This window comes from Macrotis lagotis, chromosome X, assembly GCF_037893015.1.
Source record: "Macrotis lagotis isolate mMagLag1 chromosome X, bilby.v1.9.chrom.fasta, whole genome shotgun sequence".
Lineage (NCBI taxonomy): Eukaryota > Metazoa > Chordata > Mammalia > Peramelemorphia > Peramelidae > Macrotis > Macrotis lagotis.
Genome location: NC_133666.1, coordinates 436775128 through 436801225, shown reverse-complemented (window position 1 = coordinate 436801225; position 26098 = coordinate 436775128). Strand labels below are relative to the sequence as shown.

At 35.5% G+C, this 26098-nt stretch overlaps 1 protein-coding gene across 17 annotated transcripts in view; it reads left to right on the top strand.

Annotated features, from left to right (window-relative positions):
* DTNA (dystrobrevin alpha) overlaps positions 1-26098 on the top strand; it is a 499301-nt gene that overhangs the window by 409346 nt on the left and 63857 nt on the right. For 11 of the 17 annotated variants that reach the window (XM_074205354.1, XM_074205350.1, XM_074205352.1 and 8 more), the window contains 2 exons: positions 1883-1966; positions 3656-3745. In XM_074205354.1, the coding sequence (XP_074061455.1) occupies positions 1883-1966; positions 3656-3745 (174 nt within the window). The other 6 variants (XM_074205356.1, XM_074205358.1, XM_074205360.1 and 3 more) reach the window with 3 other exon arrangements.

Sequence of the window (26098 nt, the reverse complement as noted above, 5' to 3'; positions counted from 1 at the left end):
AAGTGAAATACTGAAAGGATGGGAATTTATAGTTTCATTATCTCCTTTTAGCTTACAGATACTATATTCCCCAGGGTCCAGTTAGAACTTGTTTTAAATACTTCCAGTAAGTGCTGCTCATTTTTGACAGTATCCCACAAATTAGGAAAATAGATAAAGTTAATTTTCACAAATTCAAATTATCTCTAAGCAAATGAATAAAAGATCATTTTTCTTCAGATTTAGAGGTAGAAAGACCTCCTTAATCATATGGTCCAATCTCCTCATCTTTCTGGTAAATGAAGGCCAGCTTACCAAAGTCAAAGCTGAATACACATTTTTCTGGGGTGGACACAGAATTGTAGCAGTTCAAAAGAAACTTGAGATACACAAATTTAGAATCCAACAAATTTCACATAGATTATTTGTACCTTACCTGTTAAAGAATATTCCAAGCTCATATTGATCTGGTCAACCATAATCAGACATATTGTAACTTGACTCTAATTCTTATAAAACAACAGTTATTATATCATGCAGTAGTGCTTTTGCATGTCTTGCTTCTCCATTCTTGAAAAATGCATTACCTACTTCAGCTATAACCAAGGATTATCTATTGTTGAATAAAAGTAAAACCAAAAACTATTCTCAGTATTAAGTAGAACTTGCTTTTGGTTGAGTGTCTGTACATCAACTTTTGATCAGACAGAAATAAAAGGGATACAAAAGACCTTTCAGGGAAGTGTTACAGACAAGTTGGATAAAAACAAGGTGTGAACCCTCTTGATTAATAGTTCTAGTGCTTTATTAAGCCTTTGAGAAGCAGTTTGCTATACCGTATACCAGGCCTTAGGTTTCACCTTTGAGTTATCCTGGAAAAAATAACCTAATTTCTAACTACCCCAGACCACTTCCCAAGACTGTAAGTTGTAGGACAATTGCTTACAGAGATGAAATCACAGAATTGTCCTGGAAGCATCCTTTAAAAACATTGTGCCCCATGGTCTCCCATTATCATTGGGAACTATCTCCCATTGCTAGACTATAAGCTCCTATCCCAATCATCTAGGACAGTGACTGGTACATATTAAGTGATCAACAAATATTTGTTGATGGATTGCTCGTTTGGGAGAAGTCTTCAGTTTTAAGGATGCCTCAAACTTTAGGATGACAAGATGAAGAAAAGGGTAGGTTCTCTAAGAGTAGAGTAGCAACCAATGGGAGGGGACTCAGTACATTATGACCTGATGAACTAAAGTAAGAATAATGCCAAAGTCTAAGTTCATAGGATAACAGATAAAGCTGAAAGATCATCTAGTTCAAACTAATGATTTTTCAAATGAGAAAACTGAGGCATGACTTGCCCAAAGTCACCCAAGTAGTAAGTAATAGATATGGGATTTAATCATTTTGTTCCAAAATTCCAATATTCTTTCCATAACAAAGACTTTGCCTGTTTTAGGGCCTGGGCAGGGATAGTTAACAAAGCTTGATCCATTCTCTTAGGTCATACATCTCTTTCCAAGAGAAGAAAAATTATAATCATCTGTAAGTTAGCAAAACTCTCCCTTTTTCAGTAGTTATTATTAGAGATAATTTTGTATCTGTATTTTCTCCTCCACTGAGAGAAGTGAGCGGAATGCAATGTACAAAGCTTAGGAGGTAAAGCTGAGAATAGTCTGCATACTAATGAAGAATTTCTTTCATTTTTCTCCTACAGTTTAATTTGGGCTTTGACATTTATAGGAGAATATTGATCTCCTTCACTTTAAAGTACTTTAGAAGTTAATTGGAAAAATATCAAACTTTGCAATCAGTTTGGCAAGGGACAATCATGGCCCTTTTTTTTAGGGGAAAAGGTGAAAACAGGTAGTTATTTTATTAAGACTTTTCTTTATTGTAGGCCTCCTCGACCTGTAACCAGCATGAATGACACACTCTTCTCCCACTCTGTTCCCTCCTCAGGAAGTCCTTTCATAACCAGAAGGTAAGTTCAAATATCAACTCATTGGTAAATGAGTCTTGAGTCTCTGGAGGGAAAAATACTCTACTATGAACCATTTAGTGTAAGTTCTGGTTGAATGCTCATTTAGAAATTTAACTGGCTTTAGTTTCATTCATCATAGACTTGAGGAAAGCAGTTGACTCATTGAATTAATATTATTTCCAAAAGCTTGATTTAACATTCTACCCACAGTAATGAAGTAGATTTATTCAAATCCCACTTCTAATATAGACTTTTTGATATCTGACCTACAGTTCAAGAAGTTCATAAAAGCCCAAGAAATGCAATAGTTTTTGAAAATACTTTGATTTGTTATGCATGGTCCAAAACAGTATGACCATCACCAAAAACATCCTTTTTGGTAAATGTTACTGTATTCAGAGCAAGGGGTTGAATACAATAGAAGGGAGGTGTGGTTTCCATGGCAATTTAATGTGTAAAAACAAGTAAAATGTGTGGAGGCTTGTTTCATCTTCCATGTGTTAATTTCCTCATGATCTAAGGACAGGAATAAGTAATCCCTCTGAGGTAGTTACACATTAGAAATGTCAAGAGGAATACTATGCTATTTTATCAAAAAGATTAGCAAATAAACCAAGTTATGGTGTGAAAATTTGTTGTACTAAGAGCATACAATAGGAAACCAAAAGCAATTATAAAGAAGAAAAGAAGTAGGGAATTACCCACACAATCTCAAATAGCTCTTCAAAAATGTTACAATGATCACACATACCACAAAACAATCACAAACCCTTTCACTAAGAGCTGAGTTTGTTTCTGAGCTACTGAATTTAATCTAGTGTTTCACTATTAACTAATGAGGGCTTAAAGACACAGAATCATACAACTTGCTAGTATTCTCCTTGCTGATCCATTCCTGGCCTCATACATAATCAGGAGTGCCCAGAGATATAAATTCTTTATACTTGCAATTAAAGTAGTAAAAAGAGTATAGCTTTGTTTCAATCATAGAAATTAAGAACCATAATATATGAATGGTTTAGGAATTATACTAGCTTATTCAACAGAGAGACAAAATCTTTCACTTGACTATTACTCAAGAACCATCAACCAATTCAATTGCGTCTTCAAAAATCAAATTATGAATTGTCAGATCTAGTCAGAGAACAATGCTGAGACTATTTTTTCATTATAATCTAGGAAGATTCCTGTTAATGTTCATAAATATATTAGGATCTTCATTTGACCTTTGCTGTACTTTCTCTAGGAAGCAGTGCATTCTGCAAATGCTCAATCAGAGGCTGGCTCCATCCTTATTTCAGGTCATTTTATATCATTTCAGCTTGGACGGTGCTTATGGTGGATGCGTCTAGATGGATAACATGACTTCCTCCACCCTAAAATATCCCTAGGATACTCTGAGCTGTTCTGGTTCCTCCAGGGTGCCTGGTGCCCAATGATTCAAAATGGTGGCAATTGTTTTAATTTGTTTCCTTTTTTCAGGTTCTTTGGAATGTTTCCTTAGAACCCCAGAGTTGTTGTTTTAAATGATTCTACCACATCCTGAGGCAGCCTTGGTTTGCCTCTGGTGTCTCTTGCTAAGGGTCCTTTCTAATAAAGTTGTGTCCACTGAATGTCTTTCTGCTCTGATTGGGGCTGGGCTGTGTCAATGGACAATTTTAATGAAGTCTCATTGTTTGAATTATTCAGGTTACTTGAGGGTGTGAGTGCAGCCAGTCCTGTGGCTGATGAGCATTCTCTCATAAAGCTGTATGTAAATCAGCTTCACAACAACTCACGGTCAGTATGTTCGCACTAAATCCCTAATTGCTGTAGTTCACTAGCTAAACTATCATTAGTCATTCTACTCAATTACTAAAAATGCTTTGACAGGATGTCTCAGAGGACTCTGTGGTTTTAATGAAATTACTATTAAATATCCAACCAGTCCTGAACTTTCAGAACCTTTGTCTCCTTCTTTCCTCCTTTAACACAGAACAGCATATGATTTCAATCCCTTCATACTGATGTGTACGGACTATTTTTCTCTCCAGTTCTGGCAGAGGGGCCTGAAGACAAACACTTTAGATTCTCTTTTTGTATCAAACCTCTGGATTTATACAACTTGCTTGATATGACCAGCAGGGCCTCCTGGTAGACCTAGACAGTGATTCCTAAGATGTCCTAAGTGGGAAAGGTGCTATGAATGTTCATTTGTAAGCAGCAAATAGTTTCAGTTATCCTGAGCCTGTTTGCTGAGGAAAAAAAAGCTGGGTATTGAAGCTGTTATGCCCCTTTGAGGAAATAAATTCACCTGGCAGGTCTTTTTCTTTACTAAGATGAGGTTGGACAGGGTTGAAACAGTGTCATCACACCCATATCCATGGGTGTATTTCATGTTGATCATGGTATGACTTCAGTTTTTACTGTGAGGATAACTCAATCCATGCCCCCCCCAATTTTTTTATCTTGCTTATTCATCATGGAGAATATGGACAGAAATATTTGACACCTTTCTCATCCATTCAGACTAGTAAGTTCTCAGGCTTCTGAAATGCATTTAGAATTAATAATATTGTTAACACTATTTGGGAGGTTCTTCTCCTCCCCCCCACTCTGGTTCTTCTGGATGATATACATCCTTTTCCTCTGCATTTACTGCCTTTACTTTGAATTTTCAGAATTACCTTAGGCTGATATATCTTTAATAACTAGCATTGAAAATAAAGCAGAGAGAATGAAAAATAATAGAGGTTCTTCTTTGCCATTATAGTTTGATCTTCAAAAGACACTAGAATATTTGAATTTTTCCAGTTTCCTAGCTATTTTCTTTATATATATATTTCCATGCATATGATTCTTATCTCCATTACCACTCTCACTTCTTTTCAAACCATGTTTTGACCATTTATTCATACCTAAAGGACAGGAAATGATCCTCAAAGTCTTCCTCCCTCTTGACTTCTAGTTTGCTACAGTTAAAAAGGCAACTTAAGAGATGATATTAATAATGTCCAAGTTTGGGGGTTTGACTCTCAATTAGGACATTTGGCTCCACTATTTTCTAGGTTTTTCTAGTCTCAAACTGTAGCCAGCTGTTTTGCAAAGGTATGGCATTAGGTAAGAATGTGCATAAATCAACAGAAGGCTATAAATCTTGCCTCAATATATTCCTTATGGATAGGGTATCAGTAATATTAACTTTGTGTACAAAAGGTACCATATTGTTATGGGTTCAAAGGATCATAGCTTTTTAGCTGAAAAGACCTTAGAAACCATTAAATCCAAATGACCTCTTCTTAAAGATCAGAAAATTAAGGCACAGAGAGTAACCTGCCCAGGGTTATGTAATGAATGTTTTAAGCAGGATTATCAAATCCGAAAATATTCTTCCTGGATCCAAGTTCAGTTCAGTACTCTAATCACTACATCATGTTATCTGTTACTCACCATTATCATCATTTCAGCAGTTATTTTGTGGCTGAGCCAGTTCCACAATACCACACACACCCCTTTTGCACCTTAGAGCATCTTTCATCATATCACATCACTTCATTATTTAATTATCTTGACCTTTTTCTGATTATATGATTGTAATGGTGATACTTTGAACTGAAGCCAATTCCTAGTCACCCTTCCAATTCTTAATAATTTTCATCTTTCTGTCTTGACCAGATGTGAAGAATGCACTTGGATGCTGGGTTGTTTTGCTTCCAATGTGAAATGCTTCACTTACTGGCTCTCTTTGTGTTGCTTTACCATGCTTATCATTAAAGAAGAGATCTCTTTTGTAGTTACTCATTGTGAAGGCAGGTCTCACAACTCTGCCAACTAAACATTAAGTCTTATTTTAATATGATTAACATACTAAGGACTCTCTTCTCTGGCACCTCCGGATCCCAGTCAGTGAGTCAGATCTAAAAGTGTATCAGTCATCATGGTACAAAAAAGGAAAAGACAAGACTTGCCTTGTGTGTAGCTGAACATCACTTATCTACAAGGATTTCCCTAACTCTGACATGCAGGTCTATAAATAGTTGCATTTTGCATGAGAATTCTCCCTCATCATAACTTGGGTCTTTTCACCATGCAAAAATAGTAACTACATTTCCGCTAAAGGAAGTTGGGTGGCAGAGTGGGTATTATCTGGCCCTGAAGCCAGGAAGATTCATCTTCCTGAATTCTAATCTGGCTTCAGAAACTTACCAGCTATGTGACTTACCTCATTTTGTCTCAGTTTCCCCATCAATAAAAAAATGAACTAAAGAAGAAAATGGAAAACTACCCCAGTATCTTTGCCAAGAAAACCCCAAATTAAGTAAAGAATAGTTGGACACAATTGAAAAATGATTTAACAGCATTTCTATTAAAATCTCAAATGACCTATATTTCATGTGAATTCCTATAAATTCATCTCCCCCCCCATAAAACTAGTTTTTTCAGCCTGAATAATTTCTTCAAGTTTAAAGCTTTTGCCTTTCTTTCAGGGAAAAAAGATATGATTTTGAGTCAACATTAAAAGTCAACTTAAAAATTTCCCACTATTATATTTACTTTCCTCACTGTCTCTAGCACATGGTATGAATTGTCTTAGATAATACAGTCACTTCATGTACATGCTATTATAAGACCAATGTGGATATGTTAGAATTTTAACTTAAAATGGAGAGAAATAATATTTTAACTGCAGCTATTGGATGCATTAAAATTTTAACACATAATTAAAACCACAAGTCCCCTATCTTCCTTGCATAGCTAACATTCCATTTCTTAGCTTCAAATGCTTTAGTTGTAAGCTAGAAATTTCACATGAAGGGGCAGCCAGGTGGCACAGTAGACAAAATGTTGGTCCTAGAGTCAAAAAGACTCATCTTCCTGAATTCAAATATGACCTCAGCTACTTATTAGCTTGTGTGGCCCTGGGCAAGTCATTTGACTTCATTTGCCTCATTTCTCTCATCTGTAAAATGATCTAGGAAAGGAAATGGCAAACTACACCAGTATCTTTGCCAAGAAAACCCCAAATAGGGTCATGAAGATTCAGATACAACTGAAAGATGACTGAACAACAATAAGAACTTCCATGTATGCAGATAAATTATTTCTTGGTAAAATGATTATTATTAATAATAATAATTCAGTATTGTTATATGGTAGAAAACATACTGGTAAATTTAATCTTATGTATAGAATAAGTAAATTTTGCAACTCTAGCCTACTATGGAGTCAAGAGACCCTTGATATTAAGCTAAATAACTTTGATCTGGTTTCCCAGTATTAACTCTAATGATATTTATTTCATTTTTTGCTTTTTGGGAGAAATGGGATTAAGTGATTTCACTTGATCACACATCCAGTAAGTATTAGGTGTCTGAGATGGATTTGAACTTAGGTCCTCCTGATTCCAGGGTCAATGCTCCATTCACTGTACCATCTAGCTGCCCCTAAATCTAACAGTATTTAATACATGATGATTTGTTTACAGCAGATGTTTTAAAGTTTAAAATCCAAATGACTAAAGACAGGGAAAATAGTAAAAATGGGGAGGCATAAACCTTAAGAAGAATTTTTTTTCAATAAAGTTTCTTCTCTGTAGATAAGTATTGGTATATTATATTGTACAGTCTGAATTCATCATAGGTTTAATAACTAAAGAAAAATTCAGTCCATAAATATGTTCAAGTGCATTTTCTCCAATCACTAGTATGATCATCACCACATTCTTTGCTTTTAGATAACCATTCCCCTCAGTTCAGTTTTTCATATAATGTCCAATAAATTCCATTATCTGCAATTGGAAAATTTTAAAGCAAATGTTCTGCTTGCAAATAAAAAGGTCAGGATGTAAGAGGAAAATATCCTGAAGGGAAAATCATCCTGCCTGGGATGATGCATTTAAGGAGCTAAGTTAGAGCTAAAAGCTCTGTTGTTCAGTTGATCCTCAAAGATTTTCATCTATTTCATCTTGAAAATGTTCCTTTTTTTGAAACTTTTCTTTTGGACTCATATGTATCCTCATACACACACATATATAAACATATACATAATATGGAGAGAGACACACATAGATGTATGCACTCATAGATATTCCTTTAATATAAGTTTTCACAAAATGGTGGTAAATGATGTGTTTATGTCTGTCAAGTGTTTATTAATGGAACAGTGTTCAGTTCAACATAGGCAGTACCTAATCACAAACATTAATTCATTCAACAGATATTTAACAGGTCATCAAATGGCATGGATGATGCAAAGATACACAAAAATATAAGCCTTGTTTTCAAATAGTTCATAATATATTAGAGACATAAAACATGTACTTGACTAAAAATGATAAATTATATAATGTGATAAGTAACACGGGAGAGGTACAAAGTGCTACAGGTTTCCAGAGATTTCTTGATTAGAAAATGTCATATTTAGCTTCATGGAAGAATTGATATTTGAGATAAGTCCTGAAAAATTGTAAGGATTTTGACAGATGTAGACTGGGGTGGGGGGAGACACTTAAATTAAAGGGAATACCATGAGAAAATTTATAGGAACAAGAAAGGACAAGGAATATTTTAGGAACAAAATGTAGACCATTTTGCCTTAAAAGAAGGTACCAAGGGAGATAGTTGAAGATAAGTTTCAAAGAAAAGAGTTGTGTTAGATCATAGTGGGCCTAAAATCATAAGCTAATGAGTTTGGAGTTAATTCAAAAGATAACGGAGAGTTAAAGCTTTTTGAGTAGAGAAGTAATATTATCACAGTTATATATTAAGAAGCCAAATCTGCCCATAGCAAATAGGATAGATTGAAGGGACAAGAAACTGAATAATAAGAAGATCAGTTAAAAGTCTAATGCTGGGGCAGCTAGGTGGCATAGTGAATAGAGCACCAGCTCTGAAGTCAGGAGGACCTGAGTTCAAATCTGATCTCAGACACATAATAATTACCTGTGTGATGCTAGGCAAGTCACTTAACCCCACTGCCTATTTAAAAAAAAAAGACTATTGCAGACAGACAGACAGAAGACAGTGAAGACTTGAACTACAGTTGTATGGTGGAAATGGAAATGAGGAAAAGATTTAAGATTTCTGCTAGAATTGGTGAAATTAAAACTAGTTAGGAGGGGTGAAGAACAAGAGACCAGTGATAACTCTGAGGTTTCATTCTTGATTAGTTTTTGAATGTAAAATTAATTTTTTCCTAATGATACTATTTTAACAACACAGATTTCCAGTGCAAGTCTCAACAATTTATTTGATCCATAATATACCTGAAATATAAAATTAGTACTTTAACCACCATATATAGCATTTTTATATTTAGAAAAATGCACTCATAATTGTGACTTGGGATTTAAGAGCTATCCTCACTGCTGCAACCCTAACAGTAGAATCATTCTTTTTCCCTATTTTCCAGTGAAATGAAAATTCTTCTGACTTCAAGTCATTGATGGCAGCTCCTATAGCTTGTACTTGGTTCTAGCAGGGTAGGATGGAGGATAGGACTTCATGAAAATGAGAGAAAGGGAAAGATTTGGGACTTCCTAGAACTCTAGAATTCACTGAATGATACTCTTGCTTCTTTTTTCGACTTCTAATATAATCTGACTAGGGTTTCTTTCCTTCCCCCCCCCATTACCATAAAGTGTTATGATATAAAAGTGTTAGTTACAGAGTCAGAGGACCTTGGTTCAGTGTTTTGTTACTAGCCACCTGAATGACTTTAGGGAAGTCATTTAACCTCCCTGGGCTTCAGCTTCCTCATCTATAAAACAAGGAGACAAGATAATCTCTAGGATCCCTTCTACCTTGAAATCTCTGATCTTAAGAACAATTCTATAACTTCTATTCTCTCCCCACCTCTGAGGAAAGCATATAGTCTTCTTAAAGTTTTCTTATTTTTTAAACCAACAGGAATAGATAAACAACATAAAAAATAAGGGCTGATAGGTAGCACAGTGACTAGGATAATAGACCTGGATTCAGGAAGACATGAGTTCAAATCCAGCCTCAGACATTTACTTGCTTATACATAATTGCAAATAGATTTCCAGTGGCAAGTCATTTCATCCTGTTTGCCTCAGTTTCCTCATCCATAAAATGAACTAGAGAAGGTAACGGCAAACCACTCAAATAGCATTACCAAGAAAAGCCCAAATAGGGTTATGAAAAGTCATACATGACTGAAATGACTAAACAACTATATAGAAAAAGAATGAAAAGTTTTTAAGTTCCACAACAAAGTTCCATGTTATTCATAATGTATACCCTCTTTGTTCCTCTTTAATGTCCAAATTTGTATATATATCTTTGATCTAGAGAAAACCCAGCTCTGCTCAACTCCCTTGTAATCTCACAGTAGATATCCCTAGATCCCTTTCCCTTACACAGTCAGTCATGCTGTCAACCAATTCAAGAGGAAAGTGAACAGTGGGGATGGACATCCTGAGCAGTTATAGAATAACAAATTATAAAGAAGGAAGGGGAGAAGAAAGGAAAACCTCAAATATGGAAAAAAGGAAAATTTCTATGACACTTGGTTCATGCAGAATGGATTGGGATATAGTATATATTTAGAATGAGGCTAAGTTGTTTGGTGTAATAGATAGTATGCTAGCCTGAGGCAGAGAAGAGTCCTCTTTTTGAAATCAAATTGAACTTCAGTCATATACTAGTTGTGTCTTTCTGGGCAACTCACTTACCCTGGTTTTCCTCACTTTCCTCATCTGTAAAATGAAGTGGAGAAGAAAATGGCTGACTACTTCAGTATCTGTCAAAAAATCTCCAGATGGAGTAAAACATAACTGAAAAACTGAAACAAATAAGATTAACGTAGGGATTGTCTATATTTGCAAGAGCAGATAGGTTTTTTCAGATAAATGCCTCAAAATGCAATTCCCTAGATTCACTCTGAAGCATGGATAGTAGTTATCATAAAGTACTGACCAGGAATTGATGTTTCTTAATGATTTTAAGAAGGAAGACAAAGAACAATTGGAAAAAGCGATTAGGAAGCAAGATAAGCAAGACAAAAGTGCAGGGGACTCATGAGGATAGAGAGTAGGAGTAGAACAGAAGCATGTGTTGCCACTAGATCTAGACAAATATAACTGATAAAGGAGAAAAAGATAGTGGAGGAGGTTTCCTGCCCCAAACTCAAAAGCTAGTGGGGAAATCCAGTTTAAATTTGTTACAACACAAAGCCTCAAAATGGATTCTAAATTCATTTCCCAAATAGAGAAAAAAATTTCCCTAGAAAAGCTTCTGTAGCCCAGATACTCATTCATTTTATCTGGAATTTCAGTGGGGAAAGAAAAAAAACATAATACTTCTCTCACATTAACTTTGAGCTTTTAAGAAGAGGAAATAAGTTTGAGAGTGGGAAGGTATAACTGGGGCAGATACTGGGTTGGGAAGAACTAGGAAAGGAGAACAGAGAGAGTGGAAAGGACTAAACACTAACCCATATATACATACATAGATATACATGCACATACACATATGTGTATATATTTTAAGGTTTACAAAATATCTTACCTGTAGTATCACATTTGTCCTTCACTACATACTGTTGGGGAGGTGGGTACTTTCATTATGCCAACTTTAAAGATAGAAACTTTAAACAGAGGCTTAGAAAGAAGTTGTTAGTTGGAGTCATACAGCTGGAAAGTGTCTGAGAAACATTCAAACCCAACTCCTCTTAACTACCAATTTAGTACTCTATCAAATTCCACATTTTAGAAGGGGACACTGTGAAAATGAGGGGGAAAAAATTCAAGCCACCAATATGAGGCATGCAGCACCAATCTCTCACTTTTCCCCAAACACAAATCTAGCCCCACAGTTCTAGTCCTCTAGTCCTTTTACTACTCTGCTTATGGTTATTTTGTGTCAATTGCCAGGTGATGGTAATAAGTTTCCAGCGCATTACTGATTGCCCTATTTTATAGTAATCCTTATCATTTAATTACTACTTTACCAAATGCTGGAAGCCAATATACCTTTCTTTCATACAATATACTTCATTGATATTCTCCCTTGTAATGGAAATGGAAATAAAATCTGCACTCCTGGGTATAAGAGTTTAGAAGAAAAAGTAGTTAAATCAATTAACTAGAAGAGCAATATGTGCCATAATAAACAGAACTTGGAGTAGTCTTCAGATACAAATATCTTCTGGGTAAAAGCTATGGTAAAACTCCATGATTTGTGGGCAGAGGTCATGGAAAGATACTCATTGAATGAGAGTATGTTCCTCAATTTAAACAGTGCTGTTGAAAAGCCTGTGTTTTGGGCATCAAAATAATACATCTGTGAAAACCCCAACAGTAGTTAGCTTGTTGCAAACAGCTTATAAACAAAACTTAAATGTATTCTTTGGCCCTACACTGGCAAATTTAATGGCCTCAGTTGGGAGGGAAAAAATCAATATACTCATTAGTATGGGAGGTTTTTCTAAAACATTTATCTAATTTAATAGTCAATTATGTTTTACTGGGGTTGCAGTTTCTAAATGGGTACAACACTCTGTATAATAGATAGGTTCCTAAACTGCATGAAATCTAAATTTTAGTAAATTAAATTAGATTTTAAATCTTCAAACAAACCTTGATATTTAAAAGAATTTTGCCTTAAATTTCTTTGTAAAGTGATCATTCTGATTGTAAAACAAATTCTTAATATATGTATTTTATAAATTTAGATATTTTAGTGCTTAGTTTTCTTAAAGTAAGATACATTTAGATTAATAAAGTCAATTAAATTGATCATAGTCAGAGATGAGGAATTCATACTATGTTATGTGGCAAATACTATATGAATATTAATTTGTTTAAGTATTTAGGAACTTTTTAAAATGATGTGTTGTCATGCATTTTAGTGCTAATATTGAAGGATTTATAATAAATGACTTAGAACTCAAGATTAGATAAGAGTTTGCTTATCTTCCATCCATGAAAAAAAGAATACTTTTCTAATTATTATAATCAAAAGACTACAAAGTTACTATTTAACCTGCTTATGAGCAAATTGTTTGTAAGCACTTTATCAAAATCATTTTCATACTAAGAATTAATGTGCTCATTACAAATGAACCTTGTTCATAAAAAACAGATCTGGCAAAACCTCTGACAAAGTTTCATTAGTCATTAATTTACATTACTATGGCTAGTTTAAAGTAATAAAATTGCATTTCTTTGAAAGTGTAATATAAGTCATTCTTTTCTTTTTAAGATTGACTTAATCTCCTAATTAATGAAAATTAATAAGATTTTATTAGTTCATGAAGTCACCTAGACTGTGCTCAAAAATAAACCTAAAACATGTTTGTAAAAAATAGCAACTTCTATAGTAATAATGTTCAAGGGATTAGTATTAATGGAATTTTCTTTTTATTTCTGTAGTCACATTTAATATAAGAACTAATAATAAGTTCTCAGATATGAAACAACAGTTCAAACCCTGGTCTTCATGGTTGCATTCTTGGTCATATATCTATCTGGAACTATAATCATAGGAGATAACAGTCCAAGCAATAACATCATAGTTGGGTCTCTGTCAGCCCAGGAAATTATAGGCATGCTATATGAGAGAATTTGTGGTACTTGAAGAAAGCATATTTTAAATTTCTGGTGGACCAGTTATTGAATGAATGGATGAGTGGGTGGTGGATGAAAGAATCAATGAATGAATCATTTCTTTTTTTGAGTTTGAATGGGTCTATGTTTCTATACCAAGTTGAACTGTAAAGTTATCTGAAATCTTGTCCTTATTTAAACCTAATAAAAGTGATTTGTCTACAGATATGTTCCTATGTCACCCATTTCTATTCTTGAATGCTTATCAGTGCTGACACTCTTCTTAGCTTTCCCATCTCATTAACTAGCTCTCCTCACAAGAACAATGAAGTAGAGCAGAGCAAACTGCTGGCTAGGGCAGCTCCAATTTTTCTGAAAGGCAAAGGGTAAGTTAAAGACAGTGTGTTGGCATCTCCTATTAACACAACTAAAAACAAGGTTTTCTTTTTGTTTCATGCTCTTAGTATTTTTTTTAATTCAGAGAAATAGTTTCATTGTAACCCAATTAACCACATTAAGTAGAAGTTTGATATAAGGTACTTAAACATCTGTTGTGTTTGATTCTCTGGCCATAATTTTTGCTACTTCAGTATTTCAGCTTAAGCTCTTGAGTTAGTATTCCAGAGAATAACTAATTTTTACCTGGAGCCTTTTTCAAAGCTTGTACTACAGAAAAAAAAGTTAACTGACCTTTTTGAGTTTTGAAGAATATAAATCAGATTTTTTAAAGTAGCATAATCAAAATAGAACCTTTTATAAATTGATAACAGGGAAATGAGAATGTCAGTATTGAGTTAGTATTTTTATACCCACCACCTGATCTACACCCCCAAGAAAATGACTCACCATTCTTTCCTGATTGCCATAAATTTCTCTCTGCTGCTCCTGACTACACCTTTTACTCCCACCCCTGTTTCAGGTTACACTACAGCCTGGATGTTGCAGACAGGCTAGCTGATGAACATGTTCTCATCGGGTTGTATGTCAACATGCTTCAGAACAACCCCTCACGGTTAGTGCAGGTTTGACCCCTGGGCACCCAAGCTTAATTTAAAGGAGAGTGAACCTACCCAGTTGCTGATATTATATTTCAGTTTTGTATATCAAAAAAACAGTCCCAAATCAACCAGATAAGAAAAAAATATGTATGTATGTATGTATATATATAGAGAGAGACATGTGTATATATACATATAATTAAAGAATCCAGTTCGTGTGCTTGTCATGGCATCACCTCAAAATTGAGGAGAAATATAATTATCAAAGAATCCATGACTCTATTTGATGTCTTTGAGTATCAGTGTTCATATGTCACAGAATCCAATGATTAATTATACTATTGCCACAAGGAGTGTAGTTTTCTATACTTCTTGGTTTCTAACTAAGAATTACTATACAGATAGACTCATGGTTTGTGGATGGGAAACATCCAGTAAGCATGGAATTAAATTTATTCTAAGAACATGTCTGTCTTTGGTAGATTAAAGGGCAATGCTTCATTTAAATTATGATTAAAGTAAAAAAAAGGAGGGAAGTAAGATAACTAGAAAACTGTTTGTATAAGTTTGAGGAAAAGTTATCTATTAAACTATTAAGACTTTTTTTCTATCATCAGGGACTAAAAATTTGCATATATTTCTTGTGCCCTGAATACTGTACCATAATACAATTCAATTAAACTATCTTTTAAAAAAATCAGATCAGCTAGACTATAAATGCAAGGACTAATAATAGATGCTATCCTACAACTATTTGGAATAGGAACTTTGACCTCCATTTCTAACTTGGACTGTTCATTCCTCTTTAGGTAACCTGGTGATCCCTGTTCCCATGGAATCACCATATTGATGCTGAAGGCACCCAATCAATTTAGAACACTCAAGCTTAGAACTCTTGAGCTCAAGAGATTTATCAGCCTCCAACTTCCTTTTTAGTTGGTAAAAAAAGTCATGTGCCAGCACACCCAATTCAATAATAATTTATTAAACCTACTATGTACAAGACATCATGACATTATCACTTAATTGTCCAGGTGGAACCTGAAATTTCAAAGACTTGGGTCCATTTCCACCTTTGGTACATAGTATCTGTATATGAGCCTGTGCAAATTATTTAATCTTTCAGGAGCTTAGGCAACTCCCTAAAACTTATATGCTAAAATAAGTCTTTTGATCTAGAGGTAAAGAGAATTCTTCACAATGACAAAATTATGGCAGTACTTCTTAAATTATGTCCAAGGGAACTGTGAGACTTTTACAGGGGTCCATGAGGTCAAAGCTATTTCAATAATAATAATAATAAATGTCATTTTAATTTCTAATGCAGTAGATATCAGTAGACCTGCCCCACATAAAATAAAAACTTCTTAGGGGAAGGGGAGTGATCAATAATTTTAAACATATAAAAGGATCCTGACTCCAAATGGTTTGAAAACTACATTTTACAGATAAGATTCTTCCACTTCATGAAAGATACTAGGGCCCCCAAAATTTTAAATGGCCCAATACCTACCTGCCCTCAAAGAGCTTATAAGAGTAATATAAGTAATAAAGACTTCATAATTTTGTTTTAATTATCTGAGTGTTTATATTAATTATAAACATGTATTTGTGCAAATTATGTGCGAAAAATGGTAGCCTTATTCATATCGCAGTAATATATGCCCTGGCTAATGACTAAATTGTATCTAACATTCCTAAATAGCAAGGTCTATAAGCAAAATCATTAATTAAGCTTATTTACATTTCTGCTGTCAAACATAATTCCTTTCTTTGAACTCTGGATTCCTTAATTAATTGTAGTTATGACTATGCTTCAATAGCAGGTAATGTGCTTGGACTTAATAATGGATTATCAATTGCATTTTATGGATTTGGGTATGTGTGGGAAGAATTAAGGGGGGGCATTAGATCTGACTTCATTGGTTTGGGCTAGGCAATAGCCAATAAAGAATCTTCTTCCTAGAACAAAGGTCAGCAACTCCTCTGCCCCTTATGTTGATGAAGGTACTGAGAAGTTAAATAATTTCCCTGGTATGACTCAGCCAGCATGTGTCACAGACAAAATTTAAATCCAGTTCCTCCAGACACCAAGGCCAGCTCTCCATTCTTTTTATACAGTTATGGCTCTGATAAGTTGTCCATAAATCTTATATTTATTTCAACTGATTTAAACTAAATTTATTTTCTCCTTAATCACCTGAAGTCTGGTCCTCTTTCTTTATTCTTCTAAAATTCCATTAACAGAAATCAGTGATATTCTGCTTGTCAAACTAAACTTTTTTTCCTTAATCTGTAGAAATTTTGAATCATTGACCACCTCAGTTCTTAAAATTCTCTTTTCTTCTAGCATCTTTTCTTACACATTCAGATTCAAATCTTCCTTCTCAGTTTCCTTCAATGGCTCCTATTCCTACTCTGGCTTCTTTTTGACTTGACTCAGCCTTCTTGCCTATGATTCATAAGATTATCTCTTCAACTAGTTTCACTGCAGCAACCTGATGGACATTTTCACTTGGTGTTCTACCTATTATTTAAATAAGACATCAGAATAATATATTAGTGGTGACATCAAACAGTATATTCAAAACTGTTTACATCATCTTCAGTCATTAATAATCTCTTTCCTCCAAGTCCTCCATTTTATTACTGGCATTACCATTCTTTCAGACACCTACCTGACTCAGACATATTTTATTCTTCTCCAGTTATCATTGCCTGAATTCAGTCAGTCATCAAGTCTTTGTCACCATCATCTCTTTTCTCTATATTCCTACTGTCACCACCCTAGTCTAAGACATCATCTCCTCGGGATTATAGAAATATTCTACTAATTGGTCTCCTGTCTTCCAGTTTCCTCCACGAGCTATTCTATGCCCACTCCCACCATTTTTTTTTAGGTTTTTGCTAGGTAATGAGGTTAAGTGGCTTGCCAAAGACAACACAACTAGGTAATTACTAAGTGTCTGAGGCCAGATTTGAACTCAGTCCTGACTCCAGGGCCGGTGCTCTATCCATTGTGCCACCTAGCCACCCCTCACTCCCACCATTTTCCAACAATACTCCTTTATCATAACTCCTCGGATGCACCAGTGTCATCCCCCCATAGACCACCGGGTTCAATTTGGCAAAAAATAAATGAAGAGCAACAACTCCGTATCCTCCATAATCTTACCTTGGTTATCAAGTGTTACCTTCCACTTCTCTGTGTATCTTGAACAGGATGTGCCCATTCTATCTCTGCCTTTATTCACTTTGCTTTCCCTTCTTGTCTTCTCTCTTGATATCCTATTTACCTTGCAAAGCTAACTATGTCTTACTTTATCTGTGAAACTTACTTCCAACTCTTCTAGCTGATCTTTAGAACTCTCCTAGGACTTAACCATAATCATTTCACAAAGATATGTTTGTTTCCCCAGAAAAGTTTTAAGTTTAATATATACCTCATGGTAACAAGTACATTGCTAAAGACATCTCAGATTTGTCGAATTTAACTGGATTTCTTAGTAGAATTCCTAGCTCCCTCACTACTCATTTTGTAAAATAGTTTTCCATACTCAAACGTTTTGAGTATTTGGTTATAATTTTTCTTATGCTGTTTTCTTTTCATAATAGATCTCTAAGACAAGATAGTATTTATCAATTTGCTTATGGTTGTTACTTATTTATAGATATTAGCCCAAGATCTTCAATTATACTAGCATCTTAAATTTGAATTGTTTGATACATCTCAAAGTGCTTTCATATACTTCCTCATTAATCAGTCTGTCAAAACTTCTAAAAGAAAAAAATGATAGTTTAATCTTATTTCTGGTGCAGTTAGTGATGTGGATGAACAGAAGTGATTTTTGCCACTAGAAATTTTATCTAGTCTTCAAACAAGTACCTTGGCTACAGTTATTTTGACTTTGTGAAGACAATATGATGGTCTCTTTTTATCCACAATTTATGTGGATCTCAACTACTTCAACAATTTCATTTACCTTTTCCTAATTAAAATAACATTTTTCTAAATTGCTGGGAAAAAAACTAATTCTCTGACATCTTCACTAGTTGGTGCTTAATCACAAATGACTTCATGGTTATATAATGCCAAAAAACTGCCTATAGATGTACTACTCATCCATGTGGAGTTAGTCATGTTTCTTATGGAAAAAACCAAAAATAGAATTGAGAATTATTGAATGAGGTAGACTCTGTTAAAAAATGACAACTTTCATATTTTCTGAAGATTTTATCTTCCCTTTTAAGTCTTCCATTCTCTTTTCCCTATAGTTTGACCCATTTCTACCAACATTCGTTACTAGATCTTGAATAGATAATTCCATATACTCTACCTTACTATCCTTATTCTTTCTGAATATTATTTTATTGTATTTTTCCAATTACATGCAAAGCTAATTTTCAACAATTCATCTTTTTCTAAGCTTTTGTTTTCCACATTTTTCTACTGCCCTCTTTTCCCTCTCCCTCCCCATGAGAGTGAGTAATCTGATATGTTACACATGTTTTTACATAATTCCATATTAGTCATGTTGTAAAAGAGGAATCAGAACTAAAGGGGGGAAACCCATTAGAGATGGAAAAATAAATAAAATTTTCAGAAGAGAATGGTCTGCTACCTAAAAAAAAAAAAAAAGAGAGAATGGTCTGCTTTAATCTGCATTCAGACTGCCTTTTTTTTTTTTTTGGTTTTGTTTTTTCTTTCTGGATGTACCACCATTTTTCTTCTCTGTAATAATGTTCTCTTTCTTTGATGCTAATACATTGACCATTTAGGGAAGAAAAAAAAGTTTCCCTTGTCTGTCTTAAATTCTCTTCCTTACTACCTCAATATTTCTTCACTACTGCAGCAGTTTAGGTGTTGTTGCACAGAGAAAGCTTGTCTCAGAGTCAGGAAGACCTGAATTCAAATCTTAGTTACTTACTAATTGTGTGACCTTGGGCAAGACATTAACCTCTTGCCTCTGTTTTCTCAATTTAAAATGGGAATAATAACAAAATCTAAAATCCAGGGTTATTGTGAGGATCAAATGAGAGAGGTGAAAAGCACTTCCCATAATGTCTGGCACACTGGAAGTGCTATATAAAAGCTAGCTAATATTCATTTATCTTAAATTTGACTCATTTATACTTGTTTAATGCAGTTCTACAGCTGTTCTTTAAGCAATTGTGCATTAATGTTTCAACTTCTTTCCTTACTTACCAATCAGATGCTAAGCCAGGATTAGGAAGTGAATCTTCTGTTCCTTGTTTCATTTACCACAACGCTTTATATACAAAGAGATCCAAGAAGTGTTGCTGATTGATAGAATTCACTAAGGTAGTAATGAGACAGTGTGTGTCTCACAGTGTGTGTGGTCTACTCAATAGAGAGCTGATCACAGGGATCAGAAAGATTGCCTTTCAAGTTCTGCCTATGACACATATATGCTGTTGACTCTGGGAAAGTCCTATAATCTCTCAGACATCATCATCACCACTACAATAGATGTTGTTGTTAATAATAATATTGAATCATTATAAAATCAAAATATCATAGTGATGATAACTATTGTTAGTATTATATAAGTATTATATATGTGCTCCCTATGTAATAATCTTAAAAACTTAAAATTGCATTATAAGATATATAATACATAATTTTATAATATCATTATTATTATTATAACTAGCATTTATGCAGTGCTTTATAAGGTTTATAAAATACTTTACATATGTTCACATTTGATCCTTCCAACTACTCTGAGGTGCCATTATTATTTCCATTTTGTGATTGAGGTTCCTGACAAGAGAAGTTAATTGACTTGCTCAGGGTCACAAAGCTGGTAAGTATCTGATGCTGGATTTGAACTGTCCTTCTAAGTCCAATGTTCTATCCACTATATCACCTAATTTCTATAAGTTACAGAGCAAATGCTAAATACACTAATACATGCAATTCCTTCACACCTATATCAGTGAAACTTCAGGCCCATCTAGAAGGTATTTCATAAATGCTCCTTGTATTTCTAGTTCTTCTATTGTGTTTCATTTATGTTTTCTGCAAATAATTAGAATGTAGGCTTGTGATATTTGCAACCAAAATTGCTTTTTATCCTGTCAAAGTCTTCCTTTCCGTATTATAAACTAAATAACTGGACCATGGTTATAGTATGATTTTTCTCACATTGGTCTCTCTCTCTCTCTCTCTCTCTCTCTCTCTCTCTCTCTCTCTCTCTCTCTCTCTCCCTCTCTCTTAGATTTTTTTCAAGGCAATGGGGTTAAGTGGCTTGCCCAAGGCCACACAGCTAGGTAATTATTAAGTGTCTGAGGACAGATTTGAACTCAGGTACTACTGACTCCAAGACTGGTCCTCTATCTACTGTGCCACCTAGCCACCTTTGGTGTCTCTTTTTTTTTATTTTAATCTACATCTGGGGGAGTCAGTCAGAATGAAGTGACCCTCCCAGAGCGCATCTAGTAAGTGTGGGAGTCAGATCTGAATTCAGGTCCTCTTGACTCCAGACCTGGTACTCTATCCACTGTACCATCTACCTGCCCCTGTAGGGCATTTTATTTTTTATTTAATATTTATTCTCATTTTGTACAAATAATGTTTTTTTATACATTAATAAAGTATTCTTGTTTAAGAGTAAAGGAAATACCCCCCATAAATATAGACTCGCTTGAGTGATAAAGTAAAGGGGAGAGAAAAAAATTAAAATTAAAAAAATAATAGTAATAATTGTAAATATGGCCAGGTGGCACAATGGACAGAGCACCAGCCCTGGAGCCATGAGAACCCGATCCCACATCCAGCCCCATACACCCAACAATCACCCAACTGTGTGACATGCAAGCCACGTGAACCCCACTGCCCTGCAAAAACCAAAAAAAGAAAAAAAAGACCCAAAATAAAATAAAATAGTAATAATAATAATAATAATAGTAGGGGTGGCTGGGTGGCAGACAGAGCATTGGCCCTTGAGCCAGGAGCACCCAGGTCCAAATCCAGCCTCAGACACGCAACAATCACCCTGCTATGCAGCCCCAGGCAGGCCACCCAACCCCATTTGCCCTGCACCCCCCAAAAATAATAATAATAAAAAATGTGCTTGAGTCTTTATTCCAATACCAACAATTCTATCGTGGGTGGATCACATTCTTTATGATAAGTCCATCACAAAATTTACTTCCATATTTTTCCACTGTTGCCATTGCTGATCACAACTCCCACCTTTCATATTTCTCCACTACTATGTACTATATTTTCTCTCTCCTTTCACTCTGACTCTGCTGTATGGTAGCTGAGTGGCAGAGCAGACAGATCCCTGGTCCTGGGGCCAAGAGGCCCTGAGCCCCATACCACCCCTTAGGCCCAGCATACACCTGGCCCTATGGTCCCGGACAGGCCTTCCAATCCCAGCCCCTTGAAAGAAGTAAAAATGAAAATGTGTTATATCTGACCACTCACCCCACATGGTCCAACCTCTCCTCCATCACTCATATCCCCCACCTTCCCCCTGTCCCCCTCCTCTCCTTCTAACTCCAGATGTCTATACCCCATTGAATATATATGCTGTTTCCTCTCCTAGCCACCTCTGATGAGAGCAAAGATTCCCTCATTCCCCCCTTGCCTTCCCCCCTTCCATATCATTGCAATAGCTCATTGTAATAAAGAAAAATCTTATTATATGAAATATCTTGGCCTATTCCCCCTCTCCTTTTTCTTTCTCCCATTACATTTCCCTTTTTCCTATTGACTCCATTTTTACACCATATTTTATCATCAAATTCAGCTTTCTCCTGTGCTTCAACTATAAAAGTTCCCTCTACCTGCTCTATTAACTGAGAAGGTTCATATGAGTATTATCAGTGTCATTTTTCTATGCAGCAATACATGCAGTTCATCATCAAGTCCCTCATATTTTCCCCCTCTCCTCCAATCTCCATGCTTCACCTGAGTCCTGTATCTGAAGATCAAACCTTCTGTTCAGCTCTGGCCATTCCAAAAGGAACATTTGAAATTCCCCTGCTTCGCTGAAAGTCCATATTTTTTCCCTGGAAGAGGACATTCAGCCTTTCTGGGTAGTTCATCCTTGGCTGCATTCTAAGCTCTTTTGCCTTCCGGTATATTGTATTCCAAGCCCTATGAGCTTCCAATGTAGTTGCTGCTAAGTCCTGTGTGATCCTGACTGCAGCACCATGATATTTAAACTGTGTCCTTCTGGCTGCTTGTAATATTTTCTCTTTGACTTGGGAGTTCTGGAACTTGGCTATAATATTCCTAGGGGTTGGTTTTTTGGGATCTCTTTCTCGGGAGGATTGGTGAATTCTCTATATTTCTATTTTGCCCTGTGCTTCTAGAATATCAGGGCAATTTTCCTGTAGTAATTCTTTGAAAATGATTTCAAGGCTCTTTTCCTGATCATGACTTTCAGGTATTCCAATAATTTATAAATTATCTTTCCTAAGTCTGTTTTCCATATCAGTTGTTTTTTCAATGAGATGTTTCACATTTTCTTCTAATTTTTCATTTTTTTTTTTGGTTTTGAAGTATCGAGTCCTGGTTTCTCATAAATTCATCAGTCTCCCTGAGTTCTATTCTTTGTCTGAAGGATTTGTTCTCCTCAGAGAGTTTTTTATCTCTTTTTCCATCTGGCCAATTCTGCTTTCTAAAGCTTTCTTCTCCTCAATAACTTTTTGAACTGTTTTATCCATTTGACCTAAGCTGATTTTTAGCATGCTATTTAATTCAGCATTTTTTTTGGATTTCCTTGACTAGGCTGCTGACTTCATTTTCATGTTTTTCCTGCATCTCTCTCCTTTCTTTTCCCAGTTTTTCTTCTAACTCCCTCATTTGATTTTCAAAGTCTTTTTTGAGCTCTGTCATAACCTGAGCCCAATTTCTGTTTTTCTTGGAGTTGTTAGATGCAGGAGCTTGTGCTTCCTCATCTTCAGACTGAGTATTTTGATCCTTCTTGGGCTCATTTGCAAAATATTTCTCAATGGTGTTCCTCTTTTTTTCTCTGCTTGCTCATTTTCCCAGACTGGGCCTGGTTTTGGGATGCTTCCTGAGCTTTTGGGACACTCCCACAAGGGTCTCAGTGTGTGAGGCTCTGTCCTCCCTCCTGGTCTGTGAATGACTATATGCGCCCCCCCTTTGCCATGGGGCTGAGGTGGAGGGGGCCCTGCTATTCTATGGGGGGCCTAGACTGCGATCAGGATCTGAACCCCAGCATCCTGTTCCAGGGGCAGAGGACAGAGCTGGACAGTCTCTCTCTTCAATCCCCTCCCTCAGTTCAATGGGCTCATGCCCTGGGGTCTCCTGCTTACTGGCTCTGGCTCCACCTGCTTGTTTCCTAGAACTTGGCTGAGCTGGCCAAGCTGCTCTCTGTGTGTGCCCTGAGGGTTGGGCTTCACATGCTCGCTCTGGCAGAGGTCCCACCCCCCCCCACTGTTGTTCCCCTAATTTTTGCCCAGTGCTCCCCAGGGCATAGCTCAGGAAACTGCCCCACAGCTGTGAGCTGTGGCTCCCAACACCCTGGGGCTGCCTCCGGGAGGCTGAAGTTCTTTCGCTCTGGCAGGACACCCCTCTGGCAGGCTGCCCCTCCAACCCCAGGGAGCAGAGCCTTTCTGCTCTTTTCCAGGTTACCTTGAGTAGGAGAACTGCCTCACTGGGTCCCTCTGTGGGTTCTGTCTCTCAAAAGTTTAGTTAGAGTCCTTAGCTTATGAGCTTTATGAGAGCTGGTATCTCTTTTCAATGGTTAAGGCTACAAAAATTTTTCCACCTTAAAAATATTATTAGAAATCCTCTTAACTTAAATTATCTCTTTACTAATGAAATTAAAGTATGTATTCTTTAATGTAAGATGCATATCTGGGAGATGAGAAAGAATGAAAGGCCCTGGTTTGTCTGTCAGTTTCATGTTGTGCAATGAATAGCATATAACTATTGGGATACTCTTTAATTTGAAATGGCATCAATAATTCATGGATATAACAAACTTAACTTTAATTGTTTCTAATTAGATAAAAGAATTTGATTGCCTTATGTAGTTTTGACATCCTCAATTTCAACAGTTAAACCAAAAATAAATTTTAAACTCATATATAAAGTAAAAGTTATCATACTTCTGTAAAGAAAAAAAACACTTCTACTTCACTGGAAAGTATATAGCCTTTTTCATCACATATGTATTTTACAGATCTTAGTAGCTATACCCATTATCATAAAAATCTAGCCATTTTCTATTTCAAAGGGAAGAATCATGTGTATGTCTGTGTATGTATCTATACATGCAAGTATATATGTTGTATGGGAATAAGTGTATTGTATATTTGTGTGCATGTGGGCATCTTTATATACCTTATATAATCTAACATGAAAATCTGGGAACTGTTTCATAATCTGGCCTACTTACTTACTCACTTCTGGTACATGTTATTACTGTATATGATGAACTCCTGTCTCTGTTCATTTCACTCTGCATTGATTAATATATGTCTTACCAGGATTTTCTGAAACCATCTCCCTCGTTACTTCATATAACACAATAGAATTCCATTATAATATATTCCATAATTTGTTCAGCCATTCCCCAATTGATGGACATGTCTTCAATTTCCAATTCTTTGCTACCACAAAAAGAACTACTCGATATTTTATACAGATAGTCCTTTTCCTCTTTTTAAATCTCTTTGGATATCCAATCATCTTTAGTCGTATTGCAGCTTAAAACTTCTCAGCTCAAATGATCCTCCAGCTACAACCTTCCCAGTAGCATGTGCTACCATACCTGACCATGTTTAAGAACCTGAGGAAGCAATGTGGTTGAAGAGTTCCACAATTCAGAATATCAGAAGATTTAGGTTCTACCTTTACTCTCTTACTTAATCTACTTATTATCTTGAGGATTGTAAATAAATCAACTCACCTTTCTGAACCCCAGTATCTTTATTTGTTAAGGGGGGAGAAGGGTATAATAAACTTGCATATTACTGCCAAATAGGGATATTATGAAGAAATGACTTTGTAAAATTTGTGAAACCTTATAGAATTGTTCTGCAGTGTAGTACAATAATTAAATGACTGGATTTGGAATCAAGAGCCCTGAATTCAGATCTTGCTTCTAGCACTATCAATCAAGTAAGTATTTATTAAGTATGTTCTCTATGCCAGCAGCTCTGTATAAGCTGGAGATAACAATATAAAGAATAAAACAATCTCTACTCATAAGGATGCTATAATTTAATGTGAAAGACAATGAGGATTTGTAAAAATAAAGAGAGAATTATGGTAGCTATTTGGCACATTGACTAGAATGGCAGGCCTGGATTCAAGACCGGTGTCCAAATCTGGCCTCAAGACACTCATTACCTGTGTGATAAGTTAAGTCACCTAAAAGTGTTTGCCTCAGTTTCCTCATCTGTGAAATGAACTGGAGAAGGAAATGGCAAACAACCTCAGCATTTCTTCCAAAGAAACTTCATAAAGGTTCACAAAGAGTTAGACACCATGTAAATGATATAAAGACTTAAAATAAAGCCATGACTTGGAACAAATCACTTAACCTCTTTAAATATCAGTTTTCTCATCTAAAA